This window comes from Chrysochloris asiatica, unplaced genomic scaffold, assembly GCF_000296735.1.
Source record: "Chrysochloris asiatica unplaced genomic scaffold, ChrAsi1.0 scaffold00034, whole genome shotgun sequence".
NCBI classification, from domain to species: Eukaryota; Metazoa; Chordata; class Mammalia; order Afrosoricida; family Chrysochloridae; genus Chrysochloris; species Chrysochloris asiatica.
In genome coordinates, this window is record NW_006408552.1 from 2,808,999 (window position 1) to 2,824,762 (window position 15,764).

Genomic DNA, 15,764 nt, shown 5'->3' on the forward strand with positions numbered 1-15,764 from the left:
GCTGTAAATCTTTACGGGAGCAGAAAGCCTCATCTTTCTCCTGTGGAACAGCTGGTAGTTTCAAACTGCTGACCCTGAGGTTAGCAGCCCAATTCGTAACCACACTACCAAAACTCCTTCGGAAACCCTATAGAGGGTCGCAATGAGGCGGAACTGACAGGATGGCAGTGGGTGAGTGCCAGCTTTAAGGAGCCATGATGGCACAATGACTTAAGCGTTGGGCAGCTAACCACAGGGTCAGTGGTTCAAAAGCACCAGGTACTTCTGGAGAGAAAAATGAGGCTGTCTGCTCCCGTAAAGCTCAAAGGAGCAATTCTCTGTCCTATCAAGCCACTGTTGAGTCATAATCAACTAGTGGCAGTGGGTTTGGTTTGTTTCTGGTGCTAGATTCACAGGATGGTCAGAAGTTCTCTCTGCCCGATTGACTTGGCTTCCTGTCCATGGCAGTACTATCTCAACCCCTAAGTCTCTTATGGTCCTAACTCCATTTCAGTATCTGCTTTTAGGGAGACCCACACGGATGTTGGGGAGTCCTGGTGTGGTGCTGTGGGCTAATGAGCCAGACTGCAAAGTTGTTTGAATGGCAAGGTCAGTGGTTCAAGCTCACCAGCTGCTTGGAAACCCTATACAGGGTTGCTATGGGTTGGAATCAACTCGATGGCACTTAACAACAATAACATTATATGTCATGCCTGATCCCTCTCCCCTGGAGCCTTGCTGGCTCCACCCCAGTTTCTCACAGACTGCATGCCTGTCACCTCTGGAAAGGCAAGGTTGACGACCCAAGCTGCCTTGTCCCCAACCCCCAAGTCATGGTGCAGCTTTCCTGGGGTCTCTCTGTCCCCAGCAGAAGTCAAAGCTAAAGTGGCTCAGGATATTGTCCCACCATCTCACCTGAGTCAGGAGGCCTGCCAGCCGGAAAGCAGGCCCACCTCTACACTCAGGACCAGCTTACCCTGACCTTGCTACATCAGCTCCACTGAGCAGGCCCTCAACTCGGGCTTCCTCTACCTCCCTCTTCCCCTCCAAACTTCTCTCCTTCCTTCTCAGTGCAAATTCCACCCCCTCCCAGGTACAACACTGATCTTTCAGCAACTCCTCCTCAGCTGTCGCTCACTAACCAGCTTCCAGCTCCTTATCTTCTTCTTCTCCCCATGGCCTGGGAACACACTCAGACCTCCTCATGGTAAGAAAGTCAAGACATCCCTCCCTGCCTATCTCCTTCCTGCCCTGCCACGATTGCCACGCTCACAGCCTCTGCTTCACAACCCCGTCCTCAACTTATTCCTTACCTTCAGACCCTTTGCCCCAGCATCTCTCCCAGGGGTCCTCACAATTATAGTCTCTTTCAGCTTCCATCTAACTGGCCTGATGACTGCTTCTAACCGTCCCTCACACTCCCACACTCTTGCCTTCTGATACACTCTCCTGCTCTGACTTCCTTAATGAACGAATGAGTTAGCTCATACACTAGGGAGTATTTGCTGGCTTATATGTAAGATCCAGGAGTCCTGGTGTGCCGCTGTGGGTTAATGTGCCAGACTGCAAAGCCATCTGAACCACAAGGTCGGCGGTTCAAGCTTACCTGCTGCTCCTCGGAGACCCTATACAGGGTCGCTATGGGTCAGAACCGACTTGACAGCATTTAACAACAACAACAACATTATATGTATGATCCAGGACAATCCCAGGAGGCAGTGGCCATAACTGCCCCTCCATGTGAAGCTTCAAGCAGAGTTTGCCCAGGTAGGACTGTGGAGCCCCTAAGAGCTCTGGCGTGGTTCTCTTTGGCTTTTCCTCTCTTTCTGCTCCCATTCCCCAGGGCCCTACTGCTGACCCACTATTCACTGACTGTTCTCCCCTCTCCTAAAGCTTCACTCTGGTCTCTCACTTCAGCTCAGACGCCTCCGGAGCTTTGGGCCACCATCTCCCTAAGCTGGCATCCAAGTGTCTCATATCAGCATGCCACAGCCACTTCTACTGCAAAACCGGCAGAGGTTTCCTCACCAGCCTCCCAGCCTGTCCCAGGAGCTGCCTAAACGTCCCATCTGACCCTTCAGGAGCCTTCGGACACCGCCGGCTTGCTTCATGGACACACATGGTCACCACCTTCTGGAACCCGATCATCATTCAACTCCCTAAGTACACCCACTTCCCCCAGCGCAGACAATATGGTGGTGGTGATGGTAGTCATCGTGATCGTGTGCCGTGAAGTCGGTTCCGACTCATAGCGACCCTGCATAGAGTTTCCGAGGCTGTAAATCTTTAAGGGAGCAGAAAGTCTCATCTTTCTCTCGCGGAACCGCTGGTAGTTTCGAACTTCTGACCTTGAGATTAGCAGCCCGACTCGTAACCACTATGCTACCAGACAATACGAAAGCGCATCAAAGAGTTCGTAGGAAAATTCCCTCCTTTTTCAAATTTAGTTTTTCCACAAACTTTCTGGAGCTCTCTCATACTCGCAAGCCCAGTTCAAAGGCTCCAAGGCTCCTTTTGCCTGAACTAACGGGGATTGATACTTCCCTGGCCCGTTCCGCCCCACGACCTTTGGGGTCCCTTTGCCCTGACTTTCCCCGCCCCCTAGCTCCCGGAGTCTTCTCCCCCAGGGTCCGTGGAGCTCAGCACCCGACACCCAAGGGCTGGGGCTGGGTCGGGGTTTGCTGACAGATTCCCCGACCCAGGAAGTGAGCTGTGATTGGATGACACCCACATGGAGGAGCCCCTTCCCTACACCTCTCCTCAAAGCCCTCATCTCCTCACCCCGCGAGATCCCAGCTTGATCCTGGCCTGTCTCATGCCAATCGGGGCCTCAGTTTCCCCCGATGAAGAATGGAGTGTGTGGGCGCAGTCCCAGCCCCAGACCTTACCTGCGGGGGTAGCTGCCAGGGTGGCTCATCACCGCGCTGCTTCTCGCAGATCAGACAGGTCCGGATGCCCTTGCAGCCGCATTCCTGAAGGACCTCTGGTGCCTCTGCCACCGTCGCCGCCGCCATAGCCCTACCCGGGCAACCAGGGCGCAGGCGCTGAGCCGCTGGGAGTTGTAGTCCGCCGCGTCTGCTGGCGTGCTTCCTTCCGGTGCTAGCAGATGACGGATTCGCGGGGCGCCGTGTTCTGAGCTCCGCTGGCGCCAAGCGCCAGTACCAATTCCGCGAACGCTGAGGCTGCCCTGCGGGCTAGTACGGGGCACGCCTTCTCGCCATGAGTTCCCTCACGCCGCGGTTGCTGATGCAGCGGGGTCGGCCCAAGAGCGACCGGCTTGGGAAGATCCGGATCCTGGAGTAAGAGTCGGACCGGGGGCGTGGTTAGCTCCGAGGGGGTCGGGGCTGCCTGGATGCCCGGGCCTGGTTCCCCGACTCCCGACCCATCCCCGTTAGCGTCCCCTCGGTTTTCTGTCTTTCTCCTTGCCACGCGCCTTCCTCTATATGGTGGACTGGACTGTGGTTCCACTGAGTAGCCCCGCTCCAAAGAGAGTCCCGGTTTCTAGGGAGACGGACAAGCATAAAGGAAGTGTTGAGATCATGAGGGAGGCAGGGCATGGGGAGTATCGAGGAGGAGCCCCCAGAGGGTCAGCGAAAGCATCCTGTACAGGGCCATGCTTAGCCAAGCCCTGAAGTATATATAGCAAGGTTAGAAAGTGAGAAAACATGTGTGTGTTAGGAGGGATGGGGGGAGGGGGGTCGTCACAGTGAGGCTGGACCTGCTCCAGAAATGGAGGAGAAAGTCTTCTGAGGCAGGAGGGGGTATCGGGGAGGCCTGCCCACCCTCTCCTTGCCTCCCTGAGCCTTCCGCATCTGTCTCAGCCTGTCGGGGCTGAAGCTGCGCTCCGAGGACTTGGACCCCAGGCTCATGGGCCGGCTAATACATCTGCAAGAGCTGGACCTGTCCAACAACCAACTGGACACGCTTCCCGCCAACCTGGGCCTGCCCCACCTGCGCATCCTCCGCTGTGCCAACAACCAGCTGGGGGATGTTACTTCCTTGAGCCAGTTCCCACAGCTCGAGGAACTCAGCCTGGAGGGTAATCCCTTTCTGACAGTGAGTATCCCCACTGGTCCTGTGCCAACCCTTGAGCCTTAGGCTGAGGTCAGCCTCTGAGCCATGGTTCCCTGATCTTCCAGGTCAGCGACAACCTGAAAGTCTCCTTTCTCCTGCCCAAGCTCCATAAAATCAATGGCAAAAATGCGTCCTTGACCTCCTCTCAGGTGAAGAACCTAAGACTGGAGCTGACCAGCAGGGTAAGTTAGTAAATAGAGGCCTTGAGAAAGGTGTGCAGAAGGGATATTTGGAGGATGCAGGTGGTGCCGTGGGTGAAACGTTGGGATGCTGACTGCAAGGTCGGTGGTACAAACCCACTAGCCATTCCGCAGAAGAAAGATTCGGCTGATTGTTCCTGTAAAGGTTGACGGTCTTGGAAACCGTGTGGGGGTAGTTCTCTGTCTTACAGGATTCCTCTGAGTTGGAATTGATTCCCTGATAATAGAGTGGGGGCACCTAACACGCTGCTCCAAGCCTACCCTGAGAGGGGGGCGCTGCCTCTCTGAAGTCAGGTGTTGGGGTGGTTATCTTTGGAGGCCCCACCCTCAGATTCGCAGGTAGAACTGAGCAAGAGAGGTTGGGCGATGTTCACTGTTTCTTGCTGAGCCGGACTCTGGGCCAGTTTGTACCCTTTGAGCCCGTTTCTGGAAGCAGTGGTGCCTGAGGGGTGGGAAGTGGGGCCAGAGAGCAGCGGTGGGCTGGACCTGAATCTGATCCCTCGTGATCCAGGTCACCGCTTATTGGGAGAAGTTCAAGGCTTCCCTGGGCCCCGAGGAGGAGGCTGAAAAGGCTCGGGTGGACTTCGTGAAGTTGGCCGTCAGGGATGTTCGCTATGGGCCCGAGTCCTTCAGTGACTTTACCCAGTGGCAGGTATGTCCTCACCAAGTGGTTTGGGGCGTTGGTTCTCGAGATTCTTTTGGGGCCTCCTATGAGGGGTAAGGGGTTGTGGGAAGTGCAGGGTCCAGGAAGACCCTTTTCTGACTTCAGAAGCACAAGCTCCCATTGGCCAGGCATCTGGGGGAGGGCTGGGGGCATGCAGGACTGTGCCCAGCTTCCAGATTACCTTGTCCCACCAGGTGCAGATGATCTCTGAGGAGTTGGTGGCCTCTGGTGGGACCCAGGCGCCCAAGACAGACAACCCAGAGAGACCTGTGAATGCCACGACTACCCCCACATCCAGGGTGAGCCTGGCTTCCTGAGGTTCCCCGGAGCTCTGTGCTCCCCTGCCACCTCCCTGCTGGGGAAACCTTGTGTGTGTGTGTGGGGGGAGGGCGAGGTGTCCTGGGAATGAGTCCAAGTGATACAAGGAAGCATCAGGCAGACAGGCGCATCTGAACCCGCTCCACAGACCAGGCTGGTGGCCTTGAAACGGCTGGATGATGATAGCTCACTCAGCCCCTCTCCCAACAAGCGGCTCTGCGCCTCCCCGTCAGCCCTGGTGGAGGGTGACCCCGTATGCTCTGGTAGCAGCCAGGTAGGTGGACGAGACAACAGGGAGCAGGTGGGGGTGAGCTGGGCCTGGGGCGCCCGTAACACCTCTGTCCCCACAGCTGGAACCCTTACACTTCCTGCAAAGCCACAGCAAGAACAACAGCCCGCGGGACCTTGAGACCCAGCTGTGGGCTTGTGCCTTCGAGCCAGCCTGTGAGGATGGTACGGCCTCATCTGTCCTCATCCTTGGTGGGCGGGTCCCAGGCAATAAAGAGCAGACAATCTGGGATGAGGGGCAATTGGTTCTCAAGATTCTTTTGGGGCTCCTGTGGCCTGGGGAGTTGGAAAGTCCAGCTTAGAAAGCATCACCTCAGCTGGCGGGCTGTTGCACACATGTTGCTGTGAGCTGATCCTCTCCAAATGGCACTCAGGGGCCACATCCCAGACCGTGGCCACGTGCGGCGGGGAGGCTGTCTGTGTGATCGACTGTCAGACAGGCATCATACTCAACAAGTACAAGGTGCCCGGCGAGGTGAGTGCCCAGGTCCTGTCAGGACTGGGGGTCCACTGCTGCCCAGCACCCTCGGTGACGGCTTCCCCCACTCTACCTGCTCCAGGAGTTCTTCTCAGTGGCCTGGACGGTGGTGACAGTTGTCACCCAAGCAGGTCACAAGAAGCGCTGGAGCGTGCTGGCAGTGGCGGGCCTGCGGGGCCTGGTGCGGCTGCTGCATGTGCGAGCCGGCTTCTGCTGCGGAAGCATCCGGGCCCACAAGAAGGCCATCGCCACCCTCTGCTTCAGCCCCAATCACGAGACCCACCTCTTCAGTAAGTCTGAGTTTTTCTACATGTGGGCCCTTTGTCGAGGCGTTAACACCTCTGGTCCTCAGTGTGGAGAGCCAGATGCCTGGTGGGCTGGATTAGAGCAAGAAAATGGGGGACTAGAGGCCCTGAGTCTGTTGGTCTGCTAACCATGACCCCTTCTAGCCTGGGACACAGCCTCAGGGCCACCTGTCCCATCCTCTCCTCAGCGGCCTCCTATGACAAGCGCATCATCCTGTGGGATATTGGGATACCCAACGCTGATTACGAGTTTCAGGCCAGGTACTGCTCTGGGGCAGGGCTGGGGAGGGGCCTGCTGCCAGGGTGGAAGGACAGAGGGCTCACAGGTGTCCTGTTCTTCCTCTCATACCTGGCAGCCAGCTGCTCACGCTGGACACCACCTCCATTCCACTATGTGTCTGCCCTGTGGCCTCCTGCCCAGACGCCTACCTGCTGGCTGGTTGCGAGGGTGGCTGCTGCTGCTGGGATATACGGTTGGACCAGCCCCAGAAGAGGAGGTGAGGTGGGCAGGGAGGCCATGGGAGCCAAGCCTCTGAGCTGGGTGCTCTTGGTCAAGATGGACCCAAAACACCCACCCACCTAAACCCAAACCAGACTCACTGCCACTGGGTCACTTCCAACTCATGACCACCCTCAGTAGGGTTTCCAAGGCTGTAAATCTTTACGGGGGCAGACAGCCTCATCATTCTCCTGAGGAGCAACTGGTGGGTTTGAACCACCAACCTCATGGCTAGCAGCCAAGCACCTAACCCACAGTACCATCAGGGCTCCTTCGTCATCCCCACAGGGCTGGCCTATTCCCATCTGGAGGAAAGCAGCTTCCCAGGAGGTTCTGTTGTGGGGCTGGGTTGCGTCAGTCCTCTCTGTGGGTCATGATTCTATCACTCCCCAGCAGTGTGATTGGCTCAGATCCTAGCTGAAACCTCATCATGTGTAATGCGGGGGCTAGGGCAGTGTGATGGGGTTGGGGCTCAGGTGAGGTTCATATTTACCACCTGGGAGGATCGCTGTCTTCAGGGGGAAGGGGTGCACAACCTAACCGGAAGAGAAAACAAAGGCGGCCAGGTGACAAGTGCAATCAATATAAGTGGCAAGAGACAGAGTGGTGCCAGACAGTGATGGGGAGGCCCTGGGGACTCTGTGGGAGGCCAGCAGGTTCCCCATGAGACCCCGGAGTCAGCCAGGCAGAGAAGGGATGTGTGTGTGCTGGGCAGGTGGGCGAGAACTCGGCTGACCTGGGGAGTTTGGCCACAGCTTGGCAAAGCCAGCGGACGTGGCCAAGGTGAGGTGCTGAAGGTACCTGGGCCCTGCTGGCATTTACTGGCCCCAGTCAGAAGCTGAGATTTGAAGGAATTCAGCAGGGGTTATGGGGCAAGTACCTGGGTAAAGGGGTTGTGGAAGGGAGGAGTGGGGGGCTCGGCGGAGCTTGACCTACCTAGGGGTAATGTGGAACAGTCCCATGTCACCCTGGGTGTTGTCCTGGGGTCGCCTCCTCCCTCCCCATGTGTCTCCTGCTCCTCATCCCCGGCCAGTCTCTCCAGTTTGCTCTCTGGGTGACTTTTCCACACGTGGGAGCTACGACACTGCTTTCAGACCTCAAGCAGCCCCTCCCCACTGTTTGCAGGCCCAGAGCAAGTGCCCCCTTTGGGCATTCCAGGTCCACCTCAGCACCCCCAGTGCTTCCTGAGGCCGGGCCTGCCAGTGTGGGGGCTGGTGAGCCCGGCTCTCCAGTCATCCAGGCCCTTGTAGTTTCTGTTGTCTGGCACTGAGGCACACTTGGGGCCGGTACCCCCTCCAGGACCAAGGACTTGGCTTCCTTGTCGCACCTCTGATTTCACATACGGCCCGGCAGACACCTGAATGAACAGAGTTCTGTGTTTGTGTGAGGAGTGGCAGACACCTGAATGAACAGAGTTCTGTGTTTGTGTGAGGAGTGGCTGACCCGTGAATTCTGCTGCCCACAGGGTGTGTGAGGTGGAGTTCACCTTCTATGAGGGCTTGGAGGTGTCGGGACGGAGAGTGGATGGACTGGCCTTCGTGAATGAGGATGTTGTGGGTGAGCAAGCTAGGCTTGGCAACCAGGCCTCCTGAACCACGGTGGGTCCTGGGAGACCCTCCTGGGTCACCTGTCTCTGGGCTGGGATTTAGGTCAAGGGTTGCTGGAGAACCCACCCCGATCCTGTGAACAGGGAAGTGTCCGCCATGGGCCAGCACAGGCAGTTTCTAGGTTTCCCCCACAGCCTCCAAGGGGAGTGGCCAGGGCACCATCTGTCTGTGGAGCTGGAGCCAGACGTGGGCAGGCCGGGGCAGCCAGGCCACCGTGGCTGTGGTGGTTCTGGCTCAGCTGCAGTGGTCATCCACCGAGTTGGCTTATTTCTCGCTCAGCACCTGTCCTGGTAAGCCACCCTGCCCCACCCCAGCCGCCACCTCATTGCACTCTGCCCTAGTCTTGCCCTACCTCACAGCCATCTGTGTTCTGGCAGGTGAGGGGTTAGTGCTCTGTGGGGATGAGGAGGGCAGCGTGTGGATCTACAACGTCCAGCACCTCCTGAAGCAACAGTGCCCACTGCCGGCAGGCCCACAGGCCCCCACGCAGGTACCACACAGCTCACCACCCCCTGCACTGGGGACTAGCGCGGCCACTGGGAAGCCAGGAGCCCAGCCCCTCGCTGCCTCTTCCCACCAGATCCTCAAGTGGCCCCAACCCAGGGCCCTTGGCCAGAAGGTGACCAAGACCATGGTGAACACGGTGGTGGCCAACCCCACCTTTACCTACCTCACCGCTCTGACGGATTCCAACATCGTGGCCATCTGGAGACGGCAGTAGCTGCCAGCAAGACAGGGAGGAGCCTCTTCCGCGGAGCACCAGGGACACAACTTAGTCGGCCTTGGGGCTAATGACAGGCATCTTTTTGGCCATGCGTATTTTTTTATTAAACTACATCTAAGAGAAGCTTGTGAAGCGCTGCTTGCCATTCTTGGGGCCCCACTGTGGGTTCCTGTGGGGGTTGAGATTCGAGAGCAGAGGCTTGGGAAGACAATGTCCACAGTCCCCTTCACAGCCCTCCAGTCACCCAGCTTTGGGTCCAGGATGAGTTTGTCCTTGCCAACCTCTCAGGCAAAGCCCGGGTCTGCCTCCCAGGTCTCTGGTTCCCCCCCCACACACCAAGTGGCTTGACTGAGCCTGAGCCCGAGCCCATCTACTTGTAAAGTCTCCTTCAGAGAGTGAGGCCAGCCACTGTCAGCCCACAGCCAGGTCTCTGTAGCACGCTTTTATTAGGAACAGAGGGAACCTGAGTCCCAGAGACAACAGGTGCCGGGCTGAGAGGCTCATGGACTGTCGTTAACAAGGACAGTGCCTGGTGCCCCCAGAGAAGTACCCAGAGTGGGCAGGAGCTGGGCTTCCGGGCTGGGCAAGGCTCCTTCCAGTTCACTATTCAATTCCTTCTTGCTTGTCTTTGATGGCCACCTGGGGAAAAGGAAGGAGACAACCCACTCAGCTAGAGCAGCTGGGGATGAGGACCTTGGAAATGAAACCCCAGCACCCCCTGAGCACAGTCTATCAGGAACCTGCTTCTTCCACAAAGCCACCATGCACAGCGGAAAGCATCAGCTCAGAAAGCCAGGGGCCTGCACTCTCTGCCCAAGGACAACGTCCAAAAGGTCTAGGAACGCAAGAGGAATGGAAGCAGGAAATGGGAGTGGGGAATGAGGGATGCTTCACTGTGGGGCTTGCAATCAGAAACAATGTGCATGAATTGTTGAGTGAAAAACTGATCTGCTATGTAAACCTTCACTCAATTCACGTAAAAAGTTAAACAGAGCCCCAAACAGTACCAGGGGGCAGGGCAGTTAAGAATCAAAGGTACCCTTGGAGCTGGCCTCACTCATCCATGTCTAGCTGCCTGGGGTGGGAATCAGGTGGAACGGGTGTGCCCCAAACGAACTTTCGATGTAGACTTTAAAAATCTGACTAGCTCTGACCCTTCCCCCTCAGACTACCTAGCCCGAGGCCCCTCCTACTTGGTGTCCTGAACCTTGGAAGCCACCCAAAGATGAGCTACCACCACCCAGACAGACAGCGGGCCTTCTACCCCACAGACAGATGTGGAAAGATGGCTCCAGAGGCCAGGTGGGGGCCCTGCTTGGGGTGATCCATAACCCTCAGCCGAAGCTTTCAGGGGGCTGGGCATGCCAGCTGTCACCCTGCTTCTAGTCCCACCCAGCGGCCCCAGGGAGCTCACCCGGAAGCGCTCCTCCAACAGGGAGAGCTCGCTGATGAGGTCCGTGATGGCGTTGGTGAAGGCCTCCTGCGGGCTGTAGTCGGGGGTGGTCTGCACTCGGATGATGATCTTGTGCTCCAAGGGGTGGGGGACTTTGTAGCCGGCAAACAGTACCTGTGGGTCTTTCAACAGCTGTCTGGAACACAGGAATGGAGGGTTTGAGGGAGGCTGCCTCCAACAAGAAGCCCACCTGTCAGGTGAGGCTGCCAAGTACAGGCCCCAGGGGCACCTGCTCGTCTGTGCTTTCCTTTTCTCCACAAATTTCAAGTAAAACAGATGCTTTGAAAAACACTGACCATGTGAGGACCCTTCTCCCCAAAGGAACTCTAGCTGAGACTCTGGCTTCTAGCAACTTCTTCCCTTAGGGGAAGTCAGGCACCCGTTAGACCAGTGAGTCCACAGAGGAACGAGGCTTGTGAACACAGGTCAGCGTCATTCAGAAAAAAGATGCCGGGCATTGATACGCCATGGACAAGCCCCAGGAAGGACTCTCAGCCATAGAATGTCTTACGGAACTTGTACTTTCCCCTAAAGCCCAAACCAAACTCACTACCCCTAAGTTGGTTCCGACTCCTAGCAACCCAACAACTGGACTAGAACTGCCACATATAGGGTTTCCAATGCTGTCACGCTTACGGGAGCAGACAGCTCAGCTTTCTCCTGTAGAGCAGCTGTAGGGGTCAGACCACCGACCTTTCCGTTTGCAGCCCAACACTGTGCAACCGGGGTTCCCACTTTGCCCCAAAGAGTCCCCTTAAACACAGCTCTTGAGAATCTTGGCCCTGGAACTTACGATTTGATGATGTTTCCGAGGGTGTGGTCTTCTTTGTTGATGGTGAACAAGCAGGCATTGGGCACCTTGGTGTCCTTGTTGATGGTGATCCTAGGAGGCCGGAGACAGCATCTAAGGGCAGGGCCTCTCCCTCCCACCCCCAAGTTACACCCGCCCTTCAAGGCAGACTCAAGTCCCACCTCCTGGAAGCCTTCCTGATCTCCCCATCCCATAAAGCAGCCCTGTGTCCCCCACACTGACCCCAGCTCTTGGGACCCTTACCTCCCTGGCTTGTTTCTTTTTACCAAAGACAGGTTTCTCACCTTTGGCAGCCCTAGCATTTGGGGCTGGATCCATCTTTGTCCTAGAGAACATTAGCACATCCCTGGCCTGTATGCATTTCTTGTTAGTTAGGTGCCATTGATTTGGTACCGACTCATAGCGGCCCTATGTACAACAGAAGGAAACACTGCCCGGTCCTGGGCCAACCTCACAATTTTGCTACACCTGAGCCCATCGCTTCCACCCACTGTGCCAATCCATCTCGTTGGGGGTTCTTCTCTTTTTCTCCGGCCCTCCGCTTTACCCAACATGTTGTCCTCCAATGACTGGTCCCTCCTGACAACATGTCCGAAGTATTAGAGAAAGTTTGGCCATCCTGGCTTCCAAGGAGCACTCTGGCTGTACGTCTTCCAACACAGATCTGTTTGTTCTTTTGGCAGTCCATGACACTTTCAATATTCTCCAACACCATAACTCCAATGCCTCAATTCTTCTACGGTCTTCCTTGTTGTTTTTAGGTGCCATTGAGTCATTTCTGACTCATAGTGACCCTGTGCACAACAGAACGAAGCACTGCCCGCTGTGGGCCAACCTCACAATCATTACTAGGCCTGAGCCCATTGTTCCTGCCACTGTGTCAATCCATCTTATCGGGGGTCTTCCTTTTCACTGACCCTCCACTTTACCAAGCATGGTGTTCTTCTCCAGAAAGTGGTCCCTCTTGATAACATGCCTGAAGTATGAGTGATGAAATCTGACCATCCTGGCTTCTATGGAGCACTCTGACTGTACTTCTTCCAACACAGACCTGTTTGTTCTTCTGGGCGTCCATGGTACTTTCAATATTCTTCTCCAACACCAGAACTCCAATGCATCAATTCTGCTACCATTTTCCTTGTTCACTGTGCAACTTTTACAAGCATATGAGGCTACTGAAAATACCAAGGCCTAGGTCAGGTGCACCTTGTGCAGTAGATTTGTCTAGTGCAATACATCATTTGATTCTTGACTGCTACTTCCATGAGTGTTGATTGTGGATCGTAGCACAATGCGGTCTTTGACAACTTCAATCTATTCTCCATTTATCATGATGTTACTAGAGACCAGTAAGGAACCTCCTGTGGGATAACAAAAAATGTTTCTCAAACCTACTACCATCGAGTTAATTCCTACTCATGGAGAGCCTACATAGGGTTTCTGAGACTAAATCTTTATCCAAGCAGACAGCCTTATTATCTTGACGTGTAGCTAGTAGGTTTAAACTGCCAATCTTGAGGTTAGGAGCCTAGCACCGAACCCACAGCGCAGCACCAGGGTTCCTTAAATGTTCTTGTTGATCCTGGTCAGGGTTTCTGAGGAGCGGCTGGTAAGCCTGCGCTGTCGACCTTGCGGTTCAAAGCAACTTTACAGTCTAGATTTAACAGGAGGGTGGCAAGGGCCAGACCAGGTTTAGCACACCAGATTTGAAAGGGTGAACGGTGTCACCCCAAAATATGTGTCACTTGGCTGGGCCATGACTCTGCGGGGTTTGGCAGTGATCGGATGTGATCAGCCAGTCAGTTACTAAATTCACAGTCCTGATCCATCCAAGGCGAGGGGAATTTCCCTAGGGCGTGGCTTGCAATCCCCTCGGATCTTAAATCCTGCTAACAATCACCACTCCTCAGGCTCTGCAGTGAGCTGCAGCCTCTTACATAACTCACAACTCTCATGCAATCTGGGAGGCTGACAAGTCCCAAATCTGTAGTTCAGAGGTCAGACTGGAGGATTCTCCTCATCCACCTAATCTCAGGAGATGAGGAACCCACACTGGCGGGTCAGATGACAGAGTGTTAAGGCATAAAATTGCGGGAGCCGTTGAATCCGGTCAGGGGATATAGGTCACAAGTCCCAGGAACTGGAGGTCAGATGGAGCTGAGTCAGATGGAGGGTCTCCAGCACCACAGCAATCCTATGTAGTGGACTCAGACCATGCCCCCAAGGTCAACTAGGGCTGGTGACCTGAGTCACACCCTTTAGCAAGGTGGGTGTTTCCTTAATCCTTAGCTCCACCTTAATCATTACTCATTGTTGTTGTCCTTAAATGTCTGCCAGTAGGTTCCTACTCACAGTGACCTTGTATAGGGTTTCCAAGGAGCAGCTAGTGGGTTTGAACTTATTCCTGTTAGGTTCCATGCAGTCGGTTCTGACTCATAGCCATCCGATGCACAGTAGAAGGAAACAGTGCCCGCCTGACCCTGCTTCACCCTCACAATTGTTATTATGTTTGCGGCTGTTACTGCTGCCACTGTGCCCATCCATCCTGTAGGGGAGCTTCCTCTTTTTTTGCTACACTTTACCAAGCATGATGTCCTTTCCAGGGACTGGTCCCTCCTGACATGTCCAAAGTAGAAGAGACAAAGTCTCACCATCCTTGCTTTTAAGGAACATTTCGTTGTACTTCTTCCAAGACATCAGCTTTTAATTTTATAAGATATAAAAGGAGAGGGAGCAAACAGAAACAGGGGGGAAAGACAGGGAACGTACTACCACCATGAAAGAAAAGCTGAGTGCAGAGGGGGTCCTTTGGACCTAGGGTCCCTGCTCAGGAGGGGAGATTGATGCCAAGACACAAAGAGATCTCCAAGGAAAACAGATGCTGAAAGAGATAAGGTCTTTTCTCCTAAACTGGGAGCCAGCAGAGAGAGAAAGCCTTTGCCTAGATCCAGGGCTGCGAATTTGGACATCTAGCCACCTAGACCTAGAACAAAACACTGCCCATTCCTGTGCTACAATCATTGGTACACTTGAGCCCACTGCTGCTGGGTCAATCCATCTCATTGGGGGTCTTCCTCTTTTTTGCTTACCCCCCACTTTACCAAGGATGCTGTCCTTCTCCAGTTTCTGCTATAGTCACACCAGACAACTAAGAAAACGAGTAAGAGTCAATGGTTAATGACTGTCTTCTATGTTCTGAGCTCTGGGCTAGGCACTTGATACACTTTAAATGACTTCATTCTATTTTTCCTAGGAGAAAATCCTGGGGACACAGAGGCTCTGTAGGATCAGCACTGGACTGTGAACCAAAAGGTCAGTGGTTCAAGCCCACCAGCCAGTCCGTGGGAGAAAGATGAAGCTTTCTGCTCCCGTGACGATTTCAAGCCTGGGTAACCCTATACAGGGTTGCTATGAGTCGGACCCAACAACAAGACAAAATCCAATGATTAAATAAAGCAATTGCTGTTTTTCAGAGGAGTTAACTAGGACTGATACAGATTAAGTCTCTTGTCCAAAGACACAGAGTTGGTAATTGGTGGGAATCTAGGAGTTCTGGTATGGCGTTGTGGGCTAACGCGCTGGATTGCAAGGTCGGTGGTTCGAGCTCACCAGCCGCTCCTGGGAAACCCTAAACAGGGTCACTATGATTCAGAACCGATTCGATGGCACCGAACAACAACGGTAACAACAGGAGTCCTGGTGTGGCAGTGTAGGATAAGCACTGGACGGCTAACCGCAACGTCAGCTGTTCAAAACCACCAGTCACTGCTCGAAGCCACTCCAAGGTTGCTAAATTGGAACCAACAACAGTAACAAGAAGGAACCAAGGCAGGGCTGTCTGACCATTAGCCCACATGTTCCCCATCTGCAAGCTACAAGGAGTCGCTGAAGGCTTTACACCGGCAAGTGAAGGCTGGGCCTGAACTTGCGGAGCCATCACTCTAGCGGTAGCAAGAAGGATGAAGGTGACAGGAGGGGGCTGTCAAATCGATCACAGAAAAACAAGGCTTTAGGGCCAGACATTCTGGGTTCGACCTCACTGACAGCCTCAGGCTCCTCATCTGCAAAATGGAGCTTCACCACGGCTGCAAGTTTGGAAGACAGGGGCGCAAAGTCCCCACAAAGGCCAGGCAGGAGACACCCCAGTATCTGCGAACCTCGGCCCGACCCGGCCCCGAACCCCGCCTGCACTCACTTCTTCTCGCCTTCGAAGAGCAGGAACGACTCGAAAGCGGGAGGAGCATTCATCTTGAAAACACGGCCGCCGCCACCTCTTAAGTCCTACAAAGCACCGCCTTCCAAGTCAGTTTCTGCTTCCAGGTTAGGTCGGCGGCGCCAGACCTGCTCCAGGAGCCATACTCATG

At 54.9% G+C, this 15,764-nt stretch overlaps 3 protein-coding genes across 3 annotated transcripts in view; 1 reads left to right on the forward strand and 2 right to left on the reverse strand.

Moving 5' to 3' along the window:
* Window positions 1-2,993, reverse strand: part of ALKBH4 (alkB, alkylation repair homolog 4 (E. coli)) — an 8,885-nt gene extending 5,892 nt beyond the window's left edge. The window contains exon 1 of the mRNA XM_006859675.1: window positions 2,868-2,993. Within this exon, the coding sequence (XP_006859737.1) occupies window positions 2,868-2,993 (126 nt within the window). The remainder of the gene's footprint in view (window positions 1-2,867) is intronic.
* A 205-nt stretch (window positions 2,994-3,198) lies between these two features.
* LRWD1 (leucine-rich repeats and WD repeat domain containing 1) lies at window positions 3,199-9,133 on the forward strand. The gene is made up of 15 exons (XM_006859827.1): window positions 3,199-3,278; window positions 3,801-4,035; window positions 4,119-4,235; window positions 4,765-4,905; window positions 5,112-5,216; window positions 5,384-5,509; window positions 5,586-5,715; window positions 5,898-5,998; window positions 6,084-6,291; window positions 6,495-6,567; window positions 6,663-6,803; window positions 8,271-8,362; window positions 8,547-8,702; window positions 8,790-8,902; window positions 8,993-9,133. The coding sequence occupies exons 1-15, from the start codon at window positions 3,199-3,201 to the stop codon at window positions 9,131-9,133; spliced, it is 1,959 nt and encodes a 652-aa protein (XP_006859889.1).
* Window positions 9,134-9,739: 606 nt separating this feature from the next.
* On the reverse strand, window positions 9,740-15,648 carry LOC102813248 (DNA-directed RNA polymerase II subunit RPB11-like). The gene is made up of 4 exons (XM_006859676.1): window positions 15,596-15,648; window positions 11,383-11,472; window positions 10,551-10,725; window positions 9,740-9,775 (listed from the first exon to the last, which is right to left on the reverse strand). The coding sequence occupies exons 1-4, from the start codon at window positions 15,646-15,648 to the stop codon at window positions 9,740-9,742; spliced, it is 354 nt and encodes a 117-aa protein (XP_006859738.1).
* Between the last annotated feature and the right edge of the window lie 116 nt (window positions 15,649-15,764).

Excerpts from the sequence above, each read along its gene's own strand:
- LRWD1 (XM_006859827.1), top strand. The coding sequence starts at position 3,199 with ATGAGTTCCCTCACGCCGCGGTTGCTGATGCAGCGGGGTCGGCCCAAG. Across the intron at positions 4,236-4,764 it reads GACTGGAGCTGACCAGCAGG|GTCACCGCTTATTGGGAGAA; the intron begins GTAAGTTAGTAA and ends CTCGTGATCCAG. Across the intron at positions 5,217-5,383 it reads CGACTACCCCCACATCCAGG|ACCAGGCTGGTGGCCTTGAA; the intron begins GTGAGCCTGGCT and ends CCCGCTCCACAG.
- LOC102813248 (XM_006859676.1), bottom strand. The coding sequence starts at position 15,648 with ATGAATGCTCCTCCCGCTTTCGAGTCGTTCCTGCTCTTCGAAGGCGAG. Across the intron at positions 10,726-11,382 it reads CTCGGAAACATCATCAAATC|ACAGCTGTTGAAAGACCCAC; the intron begins GTAAGTTCCAGG and ends CCTGTGTTCCAG. Across the intron at positions 9,776-10,550 it reads TGTTGGAGGAGCGCTTCCGG|GTGGCCATCAAAGACAAGCA; the intron begins GTGAGCTCCCTG and ends CCTTTTCCCCAG.